The sequence below is a fragment of the Armigeres subalbatus genome, unplaced genomic scaffold (genome assembly GCF_024139115.2).
Source record: "Armigeres subalbatus isolate Guangzhou_Male unplaced genomic scaffold, GZ_Asu_2 Contig1830, whole genome shotgun sequence".
NCBI lineage: Eukaryota > Metazoa > Arthropoda > Insecta > Diptera > Culicidae > Armigeres > Armigeres subalbatus.
The window spans coordinates 35,920-53,350 of NW_026942651.1; the positions used below are offsets into that span (position 1 = coordinate 35,920).

Sequence of the window (17,431 nt, forward strand, 5' to 3'; positions counted from 1 at the left end):
ATGGCGTGGTGACGCGAGTAATAAAGTCGAATCTCATGCGCAATTTGGTGTAGGCAGAGCAGAGCGGTTGGGAGAATCTTGTGATCGCGAGTGTTCGTGGTTTGTTGATCGCGGCGACTATCAGCAACAACAAAAAGTGATGAGTGATACTTGGGTTGGGAGAGCAATCGGTTGGTCTTGGCGATAGTCTAGTTTGTGATCTAGTTTAGTGGTTCGATTGTTCGGTTGAGCACTGGAGGACTGTTTGATTTGTGGAAGATGTTTTTGATGTAAATGTTTTATTGGTTTATTGTTTGCTCGCGATAAAGTTGCATCTACTAACCGTATTTAAGTGTCCATCGTTATCATTTTTAATTAGGACCAACTCTATATGAGAAATGTCCATTACTTTTCGCGGGATCTCGCGACAACTCGAACAAAATTTAACATTTAATGTTGGCAGCACCCTCTCAGAATTCAATGAATCTTTCTGGACATGTACTGCCGTCATACGCATATTTGTCCCACGTTTGCTGGGACTCCTATGTACATGGGACAGTTATGCGTATAACGGCAGTGTAGACTTTGTAACAAAAAGCCATGGACCATCTTTTGGAAAGGGCCAAACTTTTTTTTTACGGATTTTTTTCAAATGAATATAGCTGAAAAATGTTAGGTCCTACAAAAAAGTTTTGTATGGGTGACAATCGCAAAATCAGGCAAATAATCGAATAAAAATATTTGAAAAATTCCAAATAGAGTAATGCACTTAGAAAATTTATTTTTGAAATAAAAAGTCGATTCGCAAGAAATACCACAATTCATTTGGACGAAATTTACGCTGGAGATAGGCAATTATGTTTTCCACCAACCGTTCATACATGGCAAGCTTTAAGAAAAAAAGCAATAGGTAATGTTTGAACATAACCTCGAGTAGACGGTACATATAAAGAAAAGGAAGGAGTTAGTCCCTTCTATGAATGAACGCATCTGCCCGTTATTAAGTAAAGGGAAAAGATAATGCCTACTTTAAATGAATGCGTTCGCCCGGTATAAGGTGAAAGGAGTTGATAATGCCAAAGGGAAAAGAACGCGTCTTCCCGGTATAAAGCAAAGGGAAAAGATAACGCCTTCTAGATGCATCTGCCCGGTAAGGCAAAACGAGTTGATAGTCCCTTTTTTTAAAGAATGCGTCTGCCCGGTACAAAGCGATGGGAGAGGTAACGCCTTCTTTAAATGGATGCATCTGTCTGGTATAAGGCGAATGAAGTTGATAATACCTTCTTTAAAAGAACGGGTCTGCTCAGTATAAGGTGGAGAGAAGGGTAATGCTTTCTTTAAATTGATTCGCCTCTCCGGCAACTCGGAGGAAGGGGTAATGCCTTCTTTAAATGGTAGCGTCTTTCCATTATAAGGTGAAAGGAGGAGATAAAGGGTTCTTTAAAATAACCCGTCTGTTTGATATAAGGCGAAATAAGCAATAAGAGAGGGATAATGAATTCTTTTAATGAATGCGTATGCCCGGTATAAGGCGAAAAGAGTTGATAAAACCATATAAGAACGCATATGCCAGGTATAAGGCGAAGGAAAGTGTAATGCTTCTATAAATGGATGCGTCTGCCCGGTACAAAACGAAGGGAGGATACAATGCCATATTTAAATGAATACGTTTTCTTGGTATAAAGCGAAAGAAAGAAATAAAGGTTTATTCAAAAGAAGTCTATCCCTAACAAAGTAAAGAGAAGAGATAATCCCTGCATTATATTTGGCCCGTCTGTTAGATATAATAAATTTGTAAGGGGAAATTGAAATTTCGAAAACTACTTCTACATATTCTGGGAGGCCTTCCTTAGCCGTGAGGGAAGATGAGCGATTCCAAGCAACAGCATCAAAATTTAAGAAAATTTTTAATTCATGATTTTCTATTGAGTTGAAACTTTGCACAGTTTTTCAATTTCATCTAAATCGTCATTTTTCGATATCAAATCTTCATATTGAGTCACGACTAACTTTTCAAAAGGGTGTATGTGAAAATGGTTCAAAATATTTAAAAAGCTGCACAGCAAAAACGGAATGTTCGATTGTTATGATTTTTTCAGCAAAGTTAGACAACTAAATGGTGATTCTTAAGAAAATGTGCACAGTAAAAAAAAATATTTTTTTGCCTTTAAAAATATCATTTTTGTCACAAAAACTCAAATATCTCAAAACCCTATCTTTTTTCGAACGTAATTTTTTTAGGGAAAACGGTCCATTATATTAGCTATCTACCATAAAAATTTGGTGATGGTAAACTAATAAACAAAAAAGTTATGACATTTCAAACATTTCACAATTTTCACATATAGTAAACAAAAAAATTTCCGTGTATTTTTTTTTCAAGAATCGCAGTTTGATGCTGATTTTATTGTTAAGGGCCTTGCGTGAGTTAAACAAGTTGTTTGTATGATATTCCATATTTATGTATTCATCGATATTATGTATATTATATGTATAAATATTACATGTATAAATAAATAAAATGAATTAATATTATCCTAAGTATTAAATTAAATGTGGCAGTTACAATAATGTTGTTATAGAAACTCTAAGAGTTTTGGGTTTGAATTTTGGTATGGGTTATGATATCATGAAAACAGTTTATTAATACTTATTTTTTATTTATTTTTATTCAAATTTTTAAAATATCGAACACTTTTGAATTATTATCAGCACAGTTTGAGTATAGTTTTGCTTTAATTTTATTTTCCGACAATGGAATGAAACAGTGAAATTTTTGGGTTCCTTGGATCGTTTTCGCGTTATTAAATTGCTCGCTGAGCTCTGAAGCCTTTATTTCGTACTCTTCAGTAGTAGTAAAACAAAATGATAATTTGGTTAAATCTTTTTCTTTTCTACGATTTGCCCAATCAAAAAGTTCTTTCGCAGCTTTAATTGGATGCTCACGTTCTTTGGCTAAACTTGCTCTTGTGGCCATGCGCTTTATTGTTCCTCCAATAGCATCACAAGGACCTTTGCCATGTGATGTAGCAAAAAAATGCCATTCTGCATCAATTCCGTACATTGATTTAAATTGACATAGGCTCGAAAAATTCTTACGATTTTTGTACTGCGACGCTGCTCCATCAGACATGAAATATATCTTTTTGACTTCTTTATGCTTATCAACGCGTAAAAAGTTAATCCTTTCTCACTGAACAAGTTTACGGACACTGAATCGTGTCCTACACCTCCGGCCATTATAATAAAACTTAAGTGTTCAATTTGCGTACTTCCATTAAAATAAATAACGAATGGATGAATTGTAGCTTGTTGTACGTTCCAGTGATGGGACTGCACTTCATCTTACAATACAAAGCTGTAATTTTCAGAAAATCACAAATGACTAAAAATTCACCATTTTGTAATGTATTTTTCGTGAAGGATTCGTGAGGATTAAACTTTCTAATTTCAAGCAAAAATATTACACAAACTTATCTACAGGTTTTACAATAGTTTCTATGTCACACCTATCCGTGGTCACCCATTGCTCAAATGATAACTGATCAATATATTTTTCTTCAAACTCAGCGAATAAAGTATTTTCCAATGATGAAGAATCTGGTCAATCCGAACAAGATCGTAGATAGCAATTTGATGTTGTATTTTCACACAAAAGACTACCAGTTTACATTTTAATATCCTTTGTTAAATTGATTCTTTTCAAACTATGTAAAATAAGATTAATATTCTCATGGGTTGTGCACACACACATTATGTGTTCCTGAATTGGAAACAAGCTTACATTGCCTTGGCCGAAGGCTTGCAAATAAGGAAAACCTATTTTAATATTATCGTGAATTTCCTTGAAGCGTGTGTACGCTTCTTTCAAAGTCGTCATCATTAATCGTTTTTGGATTGCTTGACGCTTTCCATCTTTTTACTGATACATAATCTTTTGACCAGGCATAGCTCGACTTACTTCATCATCTTCAAAATATTGAACTACTATTTCTTTTGTCTCATCTGTTAATGCAGTACTAGACCTAGTATTTTTGGTTGAAAGACAGTTATTCTTCAATTGTTTTGCCTCTTTTACTGTATTTCTATTGGTTTTGAACTCATCAATGGCATCCTGAATAGACCACGAACTTGGCAGCATCGACAAAATCAATAATTTTTCTTTCCTTGTCGTGGCTGCATTCGAGAACCTTTCCTTCATATTTATAATTACCTCATCGTAGTCTGTATTTTCCACATCATCAGGTCCTAATTTGAAGAGGTTTCTTCGTACAGCTTCGTTTATTTCACGGTATTTTTCTCCGGGTAATAAACGTAGTCCATCTTACTCCATTTAATCAGGTCACTTTTATCCCAGCTATGCCTCGTTAAAGCGTTCGATGTTGACCTTTTGGATACACTCATCTTCCGATTGATTTGTTGAAACAGATTTCGCTGATGGTACGGTGGCAAGGCTCTCAGCACTTAATACTTCTGGTAATTCCTCAGTTGTTGTCGATACATCTGGCAATTCCTCAGTTGCTGTCGTTTTCGAACTTCCTGCGCTCTGCTCAACCGATGATATACAGATTGCTCTTTTGTCAACGTTTAGACGGCAGGACGTGCAAATGCGTAAATTTGTATTCAATGTGGACATTGGAGCATAACCAGTCGCTTTCAGTTTATCTATGGTGCTTTCGGTGAGATTTCGTAACTCTTTTGAACACTTTTTTCCATCAAACGGCCTACAACAGTTGAGAAAGCGGCTACTCATGTTGTTCGTAATATTTCAATAAACAAAATCACTTTTAAGTTTTACTGACTAGTTTGGTGTCATTTGTGACTGAAGAAAAAATTACTATAAGATCTTTAACAACCTTAGTAGTAGTAATTTTTTGCTTTTTCGTGAGCATTGTCATGGTATGTACCTATCATGCATTTGTTGTTGTTGAAGATACCCGTTTCCTCCCGATCATAAAGTCTATTCTCTAAGAGGTATATTTTTTGCAGGTAAACTATAGACGTACACGTGTATATAAATCTTTGATTTTGCAGCTTTTGTCTTAAAAATAACATTTCTGATATGTTTCTATCAACGTTATTATCAACAGGTTTCAACACTATTAAAAGAATTTTTCGCCAGTCACGTGCAATGAAAATTATGACACTATCAATACTTTTGATCACAACACTGGATCGTGTCTAAGTTTCTTATAGATGCTATGAATAATTAAATCAAAATATCATGAAAACAACTTGTTTAAATCACGTCCCTTAACAATAAAATCTGCATCAAACTGCAATTCTCGAAATAACTTACAAAGAAAAAAATTTTTTTTACTAAATGTGAAAATTGTGAAATGTTTGAAATGTCATAACTTTTTTGTTTATTAGTTTACCATCACCAAATTTTTATGGTAGATAGCTAATATAATGGACCGTTTTCCCTAAAAAAATTACGTTCGAAAAAAGATAGGGTTTTGAGATATTTGAGTTTTGTGACAAAATGATATTTTTAAAGGCAAAAAAATTTTTTACTGTGCACATTTTCCTAAGAATCACCATTTAGTTGTCTAACTTTGCTGAAAAAATCATAACAATCGAACATTCCGTTTTTGCTGTGCAGCTTTTTAAATATTTTTGAACCATTTTCACATACACCCTTTTGAAAAGTTAGTCGTGACTCAATATGAAGATTTGATATCGAAAAATGACGATTTAGATGAAATTGAAAAACTGTGCAGAGTTTCAAATATTTTCGAAATGGTCGCTCAGGATCGACTGACATGCCCCCGTGGAATGCCTCAGATGCGTGGCTACCAAGCAAGATTATGCTGAAGAAGGCTGGGTTCAACTGCTGGCCCGGTCTGGGAAATTTATCGATGAAAATATTTCTCAACTTGTTTAGGCTACGTTGGAGGTCCTTTGTAGCTTAGTTGGTTAAAAGCACCAGTTTAGCGTACCGAGGCTCGTGGATTAGAGCCCGATGGAAGGAAAGTGGTTACCCCCAATAAATTTTCAAATCAAAACCTTAAACCTGAATGTACATGTATCTTCCACAACATGCAGCATTACCTCTCCCACTCATTTGAACATCCGCATTGGAACGCACCTATGTACGTTTTGAATCATTCATCCTTTTCTAGCTAATGTAAATCCGACGATGTATCAACGCAACCATGAATCATGCACTCATCATAGACTCTACAATCGCCCTCTCTCCACTCTTGAGACTTAGTTAATAATAAAAATCATATATTGAGAAACATATTATATACGTTCCATATAAATGCACTCATTAATTAATATTTGTTATCCACTTGTTCAAACTCAATATACTTTAATTCATTTTTTTGTTTTGTTTTTAACCAAAACCTCATGAATTCTATTAATATTCATTCTTATCATTTAGTATTTACTCAAGCCGAGGCAAGTGCGAGAAACTGAGGTCAACATACATATCTGTAGAGATACCAATTTGGTGGCATTGAATGAAATAGTACTAATTCATTTTATGATAAGTGAAGCCATTCCACTATTCTTATACAACCACTAAAATTTATTTCGGAGGAATCCATTAGAATCCAATGTAAACTAGTCGTAATCTTAAACGAAGAGTATTAAATATCAATCCAAAATTCATCAAACACAATCTACATAGATTACATCATTTAAAATACTGTTCATATTCATCTCAAAGTTGAAATTAATACAATTCCAATGTTAATCAAGAAGACGCCTAGATACTAATAAGAGTACAAACAAACTTTGCTTAGAGTTCGAATCGAAAGCATTTCGTTAGCGATAATTTTACATGAAACCAGAATCAAATACATTTATAACATCAGTCCAATCCTATAGTAATCTAAGTATTACATCATAAAGTCTACATTTCCGTTGTAATCCATTACGATGCAATATACAAAGCTCAGTTTTGTGTAAGAGATAACTGACGAATTTGCATGGAATTATCGAAACAAAATCCCAATCTGAAGCAATCCAAAACCAATCCCAAACCATTCAACATCCAACGCAAATTAAACGAAACTTCAACTAAGAATAAATCCATATCCAATAAAAAATCAAAGCACAACAAAACTAACTATATGTAACTTGAATCTGCCTCAAAAACAATACATATTCAACCAACCTCCAATCAAAATCTTTTCACAATCTAATCCAATCTAAATTCTAGAGCGATAATTAACATGCAGCGCCGTAGCGTGTGGTTGGCCAGGTTGGCCCCCGCCAAGGGCGCCAGCTCTCAGGGGGGCGCCGAAATCAAGAATTGACTTGATTGAATCGTCAATAATTTTTATTCGCTCAATCGATTCTTTATTTTATTTCAGATGAACTTTCCCAAAGAACCCATGTTTTGACGCCTCTAAATATTTTTAAAAATTAAAACAAGATTGGCCTATCATTTGCCCGACTTTGAAAGAATATTGGGACAATTTTCCAGGCCGGTTCACACGAGCAGCACTTTTTCGGTTTTTGTTTTCGATTTTTCAAAAGTTAGAGGCTTTAAGAAATATGAATTCTTCGGGAAAGTTGGCATTAAAAGTCAAAGAATCAACTGAAACAAAAAAAAATCGTTTTCAAAACTAAAATCTAAAAAAGAACCAGCCTGAAAAATTCATCATTCGTTGAAAGTCGGGTTGTCCCGTTACGCTGGGATATGGATACTCTGAAGTAGTGCGTAACGGTGTAAATCCGGTCATATCGCCAGGCTCGGTACAACACCGAAGCTGACAATATGACATCCCTAACCCCGAATCCCAAGGTGTCAGGCAACCCGTGCCGAGGAGATGAATGGCCTGGGGGGTGAAACAATTAGCCAGGCAGTTAACAGAGCCTGTAATGCTGGGTAGACACCCTTCGTGTTGCATTACGGATTAAGATCTACCACACTGTGCTCTAGTTCTTACTATTCTTGTTAATACTTATGAGTGATGGTCGGAAGAGTATGGAACGACTATAATTTGCTCTTAGATGACCCATTTTTTGCTCCTTTTGGATGGAGTCAATGGAGTAAATTGTAAAAACGTAATTCAACCTTAGGCTGGTTTTCGAAGCTGACGACATGAATCTCCAAGCTCCAGAGCGCTGATTATTTAGGAAAGAAGCGGATACGAATTTGATAAATCTGCTAAGCCCTCTGACTGATTAGAGCTCTGTGTAAAAGTGAGACTCCGAAATGCCAAACGTAATGAAATCAGATATAAAAATTGTTTGATCTTCAGTACCGATGCATGGTCAAAATCAGTATTATACAACTTATTTTTTATGCAGAAATTGATTGAGGGCGCGCCTTTGAGAGTTGGTATTAGCCATTCCTCAAAGTATATAAATAGCGGTACCTTAATCTAAAGAGGCTTTACATTAAGCTTGAGAAACATATGAATAAAAAACGACTACTTCATTTCTTCTCAATATAAATGGAGCAGAAAGACATGCACTAAACAAATGACACGAGTATACTACAAAAGTTCAATGAAATGGACGCAGTGGTTCATCCCGAAAAAAAAAAGTCGGGCAAATGTTAGGCCAAACTTAAAAAACAGCATCTTTTCAATTTTTTGTTTTAAATTTTAAAAATACTTAGAGGCGTATAAAATATGGGGTCTCCGAGAAAGTTCACCTTAAATAAAATAAAGATTCGATCGAGCGAATAAAAATTTGCGACAGGAAAGGTCAATTACGGCTTGTCATTAAACGAGTTTGTACTACTCCTTTTACTTCCACCACTTCAAATGGAATAGTACAAACCAGGGTTGTAAATTTTCGGTAGCACTGGATGAAGGTGATGTTTTTTTATATCATGTTTTTATTGTCTTCCTGCTTTGAAATCAACCTCACATTCTCGGAGAGACAGAAAAGTAAACAACAGAACTCACATCACCCACTGCGCCGCGAAGATGAAATTTACCACAGCAAAATGTACACATTCACCCAGCAAATTGAATAAATTCACCACGTGTTTAAATGGGCCACTCACAGTCATACGGTATGGCGCGAACTGAGCAGCCTGTCAGAGCGACTTGTGAGTGGCTGAATGCGAAATTGAACTGTCGGTGTTGGAAATGATTTTTCGGCTGCACCCAGTCGCACTCACCACGACGGCGATGAAGGCGACTGCAGGTTATACTGAGATCCATGTTTTTCACTCCATTGACTGTGAAATATTTCCACCCTGGTACAAACGACAAGTGACAAAATTCCTCTAGAAGCACAAAATGATTATTTATCAAGAATTACGGCATGAAACAAAGAACAGTTTTATTAGTTGCAAGCCCAATTAATAACAAACCGGCTACAAAATCTGAAGATTTATGGTACGAAGACCTCCAAAACCGTTATTAAGGGACCAAGAAAAATAAATAAAAATTCATATCAAAAAGTTATTTGAAAGTTATGGATTGGAATATTTCCATTTTTGAATACTTTTACTGTCACCAGTGGGGAAAAATGCGAAAATATCTAATATGCAACAGGCAGAGATAATGTACTTTGCCAAAATAACTATAGTTCGGTTATTATTTCTCAAAGCTTTTGTAGATTGTGATTGGAAATACCTATAAGCAGCACGTGCAATCAAAGCATTTACCACCTCACTTTACCACGAAGCTTTTCTTGCTTCCAATGGTGAATCCGACCCAGTGTTGTAAAATGTCATTTGCATTCGTTTGAATAATTTTCCCAGAACTTTTTCCAGAAGGTAGCTATCGATTCATGATGTATGACGAACTTATAGCGCTCAAATGTGTCTACAACTTTGTCTAACAAGACATTGCTGTAAATATGTTATCTGGGGCGTGGGAGGCAAAATGTCATTCAAATGACATTATGTCAAATGACACGTGACATTTTGGAGAGTTTTCACTCTCCAGCCTTAGATGTTATATTTAAAGTAATGTACCCTTTTTTACTTCTGAAGAAAGTTATTAACAAAAATATAGGCCTACTCAAGCGTTATGAGTACATCTAAAATTATGGAATAAATTTGGCTTCGAAAGAAAGTTATGGACAAATTAGCCAAATGACATGCAGATGACATTTTACAAGCCTGATCCGACCACTTCATAGATTGATTTTATTGACCTAACGAAGTACAACCGTACCTCCAAACTACCGACATACCCATTCAAAAGTTGGATTTTTCTTGATCCGAATAGATCCAATAGTGAATTGCACCTTCCACCGGTCCATTAAGAGTTCAGAGAGTGGGAGCTCAATAGATTATTTAATTTATTAAGGCACAACTTCCTCAGCTAATTCATATGAGCGAATTATAACTATTTCGAAAATTTAGAAAAAGGATCGGAAAAGTTCTGTTTTTCATGCTTAGTTAACATTCGTTCGATTTTGAACCAAATCCTTTTGGCCAATTCACACATGCAGCACTTTTTCAGATTTTGTTTTTGATTTTCTAAACAGTTAGAGGGTTCAAATTTTTTTTTTTTTTTTTGGAAAAGTTGACCTTGAACGAATGAAATTGACTGAGGCAATAAAATGAGATACAATTTTTGACGGGGAAGGTCAATTGAATATAAGAAATAGTCGTTGTGGACAGTATGAGCTGAAAGGAATCATAGACAAAAAACTTTCAGCAATTTAAATGATTTTCCAGTCTGTTCTGGACATTTTCAAGATTCCGTACTTACATGTTTTGCAAATACTAAAACAATGACACAAAATTTCAAAACTTGTTTAAGGCATACAACTGAGCACTGCTTGCTATCGGAAGCATCTTAAATCCACCAAAATTCTTTCTTTTCGATGAGATTCAAAATGTTGATTGAATGTAGAATATTGCATTTTTTTTTTCCTTAGTAAGAGAGGGGCGCCCATAAAATATTTCGCCAAGGGCGCCGGGTATCCACGCTATGGCTCTGTTAACATGCGTTCGTCGTTGGCAGCAGCAGTAAAACGCAATTCAGACTTTCATTCGGTTGCTGTTAGTGAATGGAAATTCACATTGTTAGAGGTGAATCGGTTCTTACAACAAAAAGATAGAGTTTATTTATCAGAAATTTTCTCAATAGTTCAAAGCAACTTCATGGTTACTACGTAAAATTCATTCGCAACGATGGCCTCGATAGCGGAAAACTATCAGCATCAGTGACGATCATCGCCTCAGTGATACTGAAAGAGTGATCATCGCTTGACAAGTGCTAGGAAATCCGGCAAACAGCTCTCGGTGTCCGCATTTTTTTCTGAAACCATCGTGTCCCATAATACAATCATCCGCTTCTGATTATGTCAGTCAAGGAATAAAATTAGACAACAGTAATAAATTAAAGCAGTCGGCAACGATGATTTTTCAAAATAGTTATCAGTTCTACCTGCAGCTTTGAGAATCATTATAATATCTTTGTCATTACATTCATGAACATGTTGAAAATTTATGCCATTCTTGAACTGATTTGTAAAGCTTATATTTATTTCATAGAAATCATAATTGAATTAAAATCTTTCTTAGGATTGAACCAACAAACATAGGAATATCTTATCTCATATCTCTTAAAAATAATGTTTGACAACCAAAGTGATATCCCAAATCATCCTCAGTCGTCTTTCACCATTAGTGAATGAGTTCGTGGGAGGTTATCAAGCCAGCTTCGTGGACGGCGGCTCGACAACGAACCAGATCTTTACAAAAAAATTATGGATGAGTACAGCTTCTCTGGGAAGCTTACCAGACTGACCAAAGCAACGGTGGATGGTGTGCAAAACTGTGTGAAGATTTCGGGCGAACTTCCAGTTCGTTCGAATCGCGCCGGGGACTAAGACAAGGTGATAGACTTTATTGCCTGTTGTTCCACATTGCGCTAGAAGGTGTCTTGGGGAGAGCCAGGTTTAACAGCCGGGGTACCATTTTCAACAGATCCAGTGAATTTATTTGTTTCGCGGATGACACGGACATTGTCGGCCGAACATTCGCAAAGGTGGCCTGATACGTGAAGCAACAAAAGTTGAACTGGTGGTGAATGCATCGAAGACAAAGTACATGTTTGTGGGCGAGACCAAGCGCGACAGGTCCCGCCTGGGAAGCAGTGTTACGATAGACTGCCCGAGTAGCACACTTGTCACATATCAGTCACTATGACTCATATGCGACCAAATCCAGTCACATTGGAGTTACTGCAACCAAATTAATCTGAACTAACAATGTTAGTCGTGAATTACGAAGGCGCATCATATGTAGATGTTGAGCCTACTACGGGCTCCAGAAGAAACTACGGACAAACAAGATTCACCACCGCACCAAATGTGTCATGTACAAGACGTTAATAAGACCGGTAGTCCTCTATGGACATGAAACATGGACAATGCTCGAGGAGGACTTGCAAGCACTAGAAGTATTCGAGAGACGGGTGCTTAGCATCATCTTTGGCAGTGTGCAAGAAGACGGTGTGTGGAGGCGAAGAATGAACCACGAGCTCGCTCAGCTCTACGGCGAACCCAGTACCCAGAAGGTAGCTAAAGCCGGAAGGGTACGACGGGCAGGGCATGTCGCAAGAATGCACAGCACAGCGAGCGAGACCAGGTGCAAAACGACTATGCGAGCGTGGGGCGCATTCGAGGATGGAGAGATACGGCCTCGAATTGTGTATTGTGGCGTCAAATTCTTGATTCAGTGTTATCTGTTTAGATGTAAACTAAATGAATGAAATGGCTTGTATTAGCTGCGAATTTGTGCGAATGGCTCAATGCTAATGCGAAGTCATATTTAACCTGCCCATATAGATTTCTTGTTTACATTTTTTTACTTACCAGTGCTTTTAAAATAATACCCAAATCTCGATCGTCTTTGCGAGCATGCTTACGAATACGATTCTACAAGAAGATTTCGCATTCGAATTTTGTGAAGATCACCTTAACGGCAGCACTGCACTGATGGCGGCAGACAACGATGGCGGTATGGTAACGAATCAGGGAACACGCGCACAGGACATATGTTTTTCGGCTCCGATTCTCCTGGAAATCCAGGAGGAGATTGGCCAGCTGAAGAACAACAAAGTCCCTGGAATTGTCCAGCTACCAGGAGCTCTACTAAAACATGGTGGTGAGGCACTGGCTAGAGCAATGCCGAAATTTTGGAGGAGGTTCTGTCTCAGAAGTGGATGGAAGGTGGACAGAAAGGGCGATAACCTTGATTGTAGCAACTACCGCGCAATCACATTCCTGAACGGCACCTACAAATATACCTCCAAAATTTTCGTACCAAATTCAAGGTAGGAAGTAGTACATACTGTGGACTCCGCAAGACGCTGCGATCGAATATAGTTCGCCGCCGTACTGACTATCTAAATTTATTTATTTATTTTATTTATTATCAGACTAAGGCCGTAGTGGGCTTCTTCTCCACCAACCAGTCTGCGGAAGGTCCGCAAATCGTCCTCCACTTGATCGATCCACCTTGCTCGCTGTATACCTCGCCTTCACCGAATTCCTGTCCGACATTCTGGCTTCGAGCCCGGCCCACCACAGTCTTGCGATTATCGCGGTGTGAACGATGGAAACCCTCCTTAGCAGGAATTGAATCCTATAGGCTACAAAGGAAATGACGGCTTTGGCAGGTTTTGTTCTATTATTGTCAGGGGGGTTTTTGTATACTAAGTTTTATGAAATTCGGCCACAATATTCTTTGATATGCAAAGAATGTTTAGGCAGAATTTCATAAAATTTGGTTATAGAAAAACCCCCCTGGCAATAATAGAACAAAACCTGCCAAAGCCGTCATTTCACCTACTTCAAGCTGCTCATTGTACAGCTCTAATTATAGTGTGATAAACTCCAGCACCAGCGATAGTACGAATCAGATGCGAATATTTGTTGTCAGGGGAACCTGTTTCGTGGAAATCAAATACTGGGGTAAAATGCCCAATAGTGGACCCCCTAGTAGCGAAATTTTGCTCTTTTTGTCATAAGGAGTATAAATTTTCAATAAGTATATTAATTCGGCTTGACATATAAAACGGCATCTCCTCGTCACGATACATACATAAAACACTCAAATACACGACGTTATTCGTTGAAATTAACATTTTAAAGTCTGACTGAATTCGCCCTATAGTAGACCCCCTGGGGGTCCATAATAGGAATTTTCTTCCCTATAGTCGACACTTCATTTGATTTTTATGTTCCGTTTCGGGACGTTCTTCTTCCCTATTATGGACCTCCCAAAATATTCCTATAATAGACACTCCCGTGTTCATTTTTTTTTTGAATTGTAAGAAATCATTTAATTTTACTTTTCATAGCATTTCCAATTATATGCATTGTATGCATCAAATCATATGACTGTAAGGTAGATTCTCCCGATAGAATTTCATAGCAAAACGTTTACATTGTGCTGTAATAATGCAAAAATGGCTGGAGGGTCCAATATTGGTTGGGGGTCCACTATTGGGCACTTTACCCTACTGAATTTATTCTTTCAAACTGATTGCATATGACGATGCCTCACGATGGGATAGTAGGCTTAATATAGCAGTTTTATCTTTGCTGTCAATCAGTTCATGTGGAGGTTTGATTAAGGTCACTCCTTACGGAATCCAAGTTTCAAACTGCTCGCGTTTTCGGGGGCACACCACTCGGTACAGAAGCAACGCACAACTGTCATTTTTATTTTTTCACGCATGCTACGACGCAGCAAAGCTAAATCAACAAAAATGACAGTTGTGCGCCATCTCTCAGATCGAGTGGTGTGCCCCAACGCTGGCACTTTGAAACTTGATTCCGTCAGGAGTGACTTAAACTGACAAGTCACAAGAAGGAGAATTGAGAGGCTTAAAATTAAACTACAGTATCCCTCCGCTTATCCGGACCTCGTTATTCCGACAACTCTTTAGTCCGGATCTCGCTAATTCGGAATTTTCCGAATTAAAAAGTATCAACACCCATTAAACACATTATGCTCTCAGTTTTCAAATTTGTGCTGTGATTTTGTTTTGGTTCATTTGTATGGATTTGACAGTCGGATTAACGAGAGAAACCGCGGTAGTCCGGCCATACATTTGTCGGATCAGCGGGGGTATACTGTATTCGACTTGTCAAAGCTCACAAGTTTATCACCCCTCGTTCTACCGGTGAGAATACTTGCTCACAAAAGAACATGAAAAATCGCACTCTGCTACATAATTGAATCAATGCTGGGTTTGTATATGAGTGAGAATTTCGAAGCCTGAGCAGAATGATCAATAGAACCTCTTGAAACGTGGACAGGGGCATGTACAATAAACGCTGTACAGTCAAACCTCTGAGTCGATATTGAAGGGATCGTCGACTCATGGAAATATCCAGGTGTGGAATAGAAAATCCCTGGGAAGCTGTTTGATGGGACCTGCACAGTAGCTCAAAAACAAATTTTTTATATAGGGTAAGACGGTATAATGTGCCCACCTGGCCAAAACGCCCCCCTTTGATTTTTAGAAAAGTATAACTAAATAAGGGTCAAAATCAGTTGATACCTATAAATATTTGTAAAACCATCATCCTATGTGAATATGGGAGTATTTTTGTATTACGTAATAGAAATAATAGAAAAATACAAAAAGTTACAGTTTTGATGTAACTTTCAATATTTGTTTGCTCAACATTCTGGAGCGACGCTAGCATACTGTCCGCAAACTGGCAACTTGCACTGGAATACTCAGTTGGGCAACCAAATAATTTTTCTCAGTGGTTATATCATATTAAAATTGTTTCCATCTTCAAAAATGTAACGTTTTTCAAAAATATGTTTCACTGGTCAAAACGCCCCAGTGTAGGCAGGACGATATGCCCTTACCATCTGGACACAAGCGCGGCGAGCTTGCAGCAGTTGCTACCAAATTATATGGAAACTATTAAAATGTAATTCCAACCTGCTTAAATGGAGTTACGTTGATTTTTTAAAGTCAAGCACATAAGAATTTGTAATCTTTGTATTATGGGATTGATAAAATACCCCGAGTAATCATTAGTACTATATTTTGCCAAGCCGCCATACAGGGCCACTATACGGCTATTTAAAAACTTATAAGCATTAAAGTAGCACTAAATGGCCGATTTGGCAAAATATAGTGCTTATTGGTTACTTGGGACTAATGAAGGGCTATGAAACGTCTTTGGTTAAGGTGGGGCGTATTGCCCAAGCACTTTTTGAAATCAATTTTTCGTGACTTTTCAAAAAAAGTTTTATTACGTGTTATCTGTAATATTTTCATATGACTACTCATGGGCAATACATTTGCGACTTCTTGGACTACCAAATAACACAAAGTTTGCATAAATTGCGTTGAAAAGTAAAAAGTTATCAAGGAGTTGCCTTAGGGGGGTATATTATACTGTCTTACCCTAGCATAATTTGCTTCCATGAGTCGATATCGAGTCAGAGAACATCGACTCATAGAGGTTTGACTGTAGTAAGAGATCTAGTAGTGTAGTAAAGATTCAATAAGGATCGAAACGTTGGAGAAAGAAAACATATAGTTGTTCACTTGTCATAAGACGAGTTAATACTACTAATAACGAGTTAATACGACTAAGTCGAGTCAAGTACGAGACACTGAAGACGGCCTTACATTTGAGGTCGAAATACGTATCTGTCAAGATACAATTAAGTGGTGGAATTCAATGGGATTGTATTAACTCGTCTTATGACAAGTGAAGACATTCCACTAAAAAGCTCAAAATAATTTTCTTATCAATATACAGGGGTTAGGCAAGATGATTGAGATAGGCAAAATTTGGCCTAAATTCAAATTCTTATAACTTTTTGAAAATTGATGAAATCGGACAAAACTGGAAGCATTCGACGCCAAATTTAGTCAATATTTAGGAACATGCACGGTCACGAATACTGGCCACCGGACACCGGAGATGTTCCGGATTTTCGGAGGCCATGTCAAAAACACATTTTTTCTGCCGCTCGTATTTTTGTGTGGTTTGAAGTTACATCGATAAACACTATTTTCCTAGAAACTAGATCTTATTGAAAATTGAATGCGGGCTGTTGCGCTAAGATCCGTTGAAAAACATCCGAGATATGGCCATTTCAGTAAACCTGGTTCCGGATACTATGGTCAATCCTTCCAATCACGTATATATTATCCGGTACCATATCAATATTGGTATCAAACTTCAAGATTTTTTATGGAGATGCTTCAGGAAGTATATGCAGGACGATCAGTTGCCCTGACCACTCTGTAGTAGGTTCCAGGTGCCCCGGGGGAAGTGGCCAATTTGAAAAACGTTCAGAACCCTATCAATATGGGTATCAAACTTCAAGATTTTTCATGGAGATGCTTCAGGAAGCATATTCAGGACGATCAGTTGCCCTGACCACTCTGTAGTAGGTTCCAGGTGCCCCGGGGGAAGTGGCCAATTTGAAAAACGTTCAGAACCCTATCATTATGGGTACCAAACTTCAAGATTTTTCATGGAGATGCTTCAGGAAGCATATTCAGGACGATCAGTTGCCCTG

General features: G+C 37.5%; 1 protein-coding gene across 1 annotated transcript in view; it reads left to right on the forward strand.

Annotated features, from left to right (window-relative positions):
• The first annotated feature begins 148 nt into the window (after positions 1 to 148).
• The window catches only part of LOC134203384 (leucine-rich repeat-containing protein 40-like), a 37,514-nt gene continuing 20,231 nt past the window's right edge, over positions 149 to 17,431 (forward strand). Inside the window, 1 exon segment of the mRNA XM_062678256.1 lies at positions 149 to 269. Coding sequence (XP_062534240.1) covers positions 259 to 269 — 11 coding nt within the window. The 5' untranslated portion in view covers positions 149 to 258.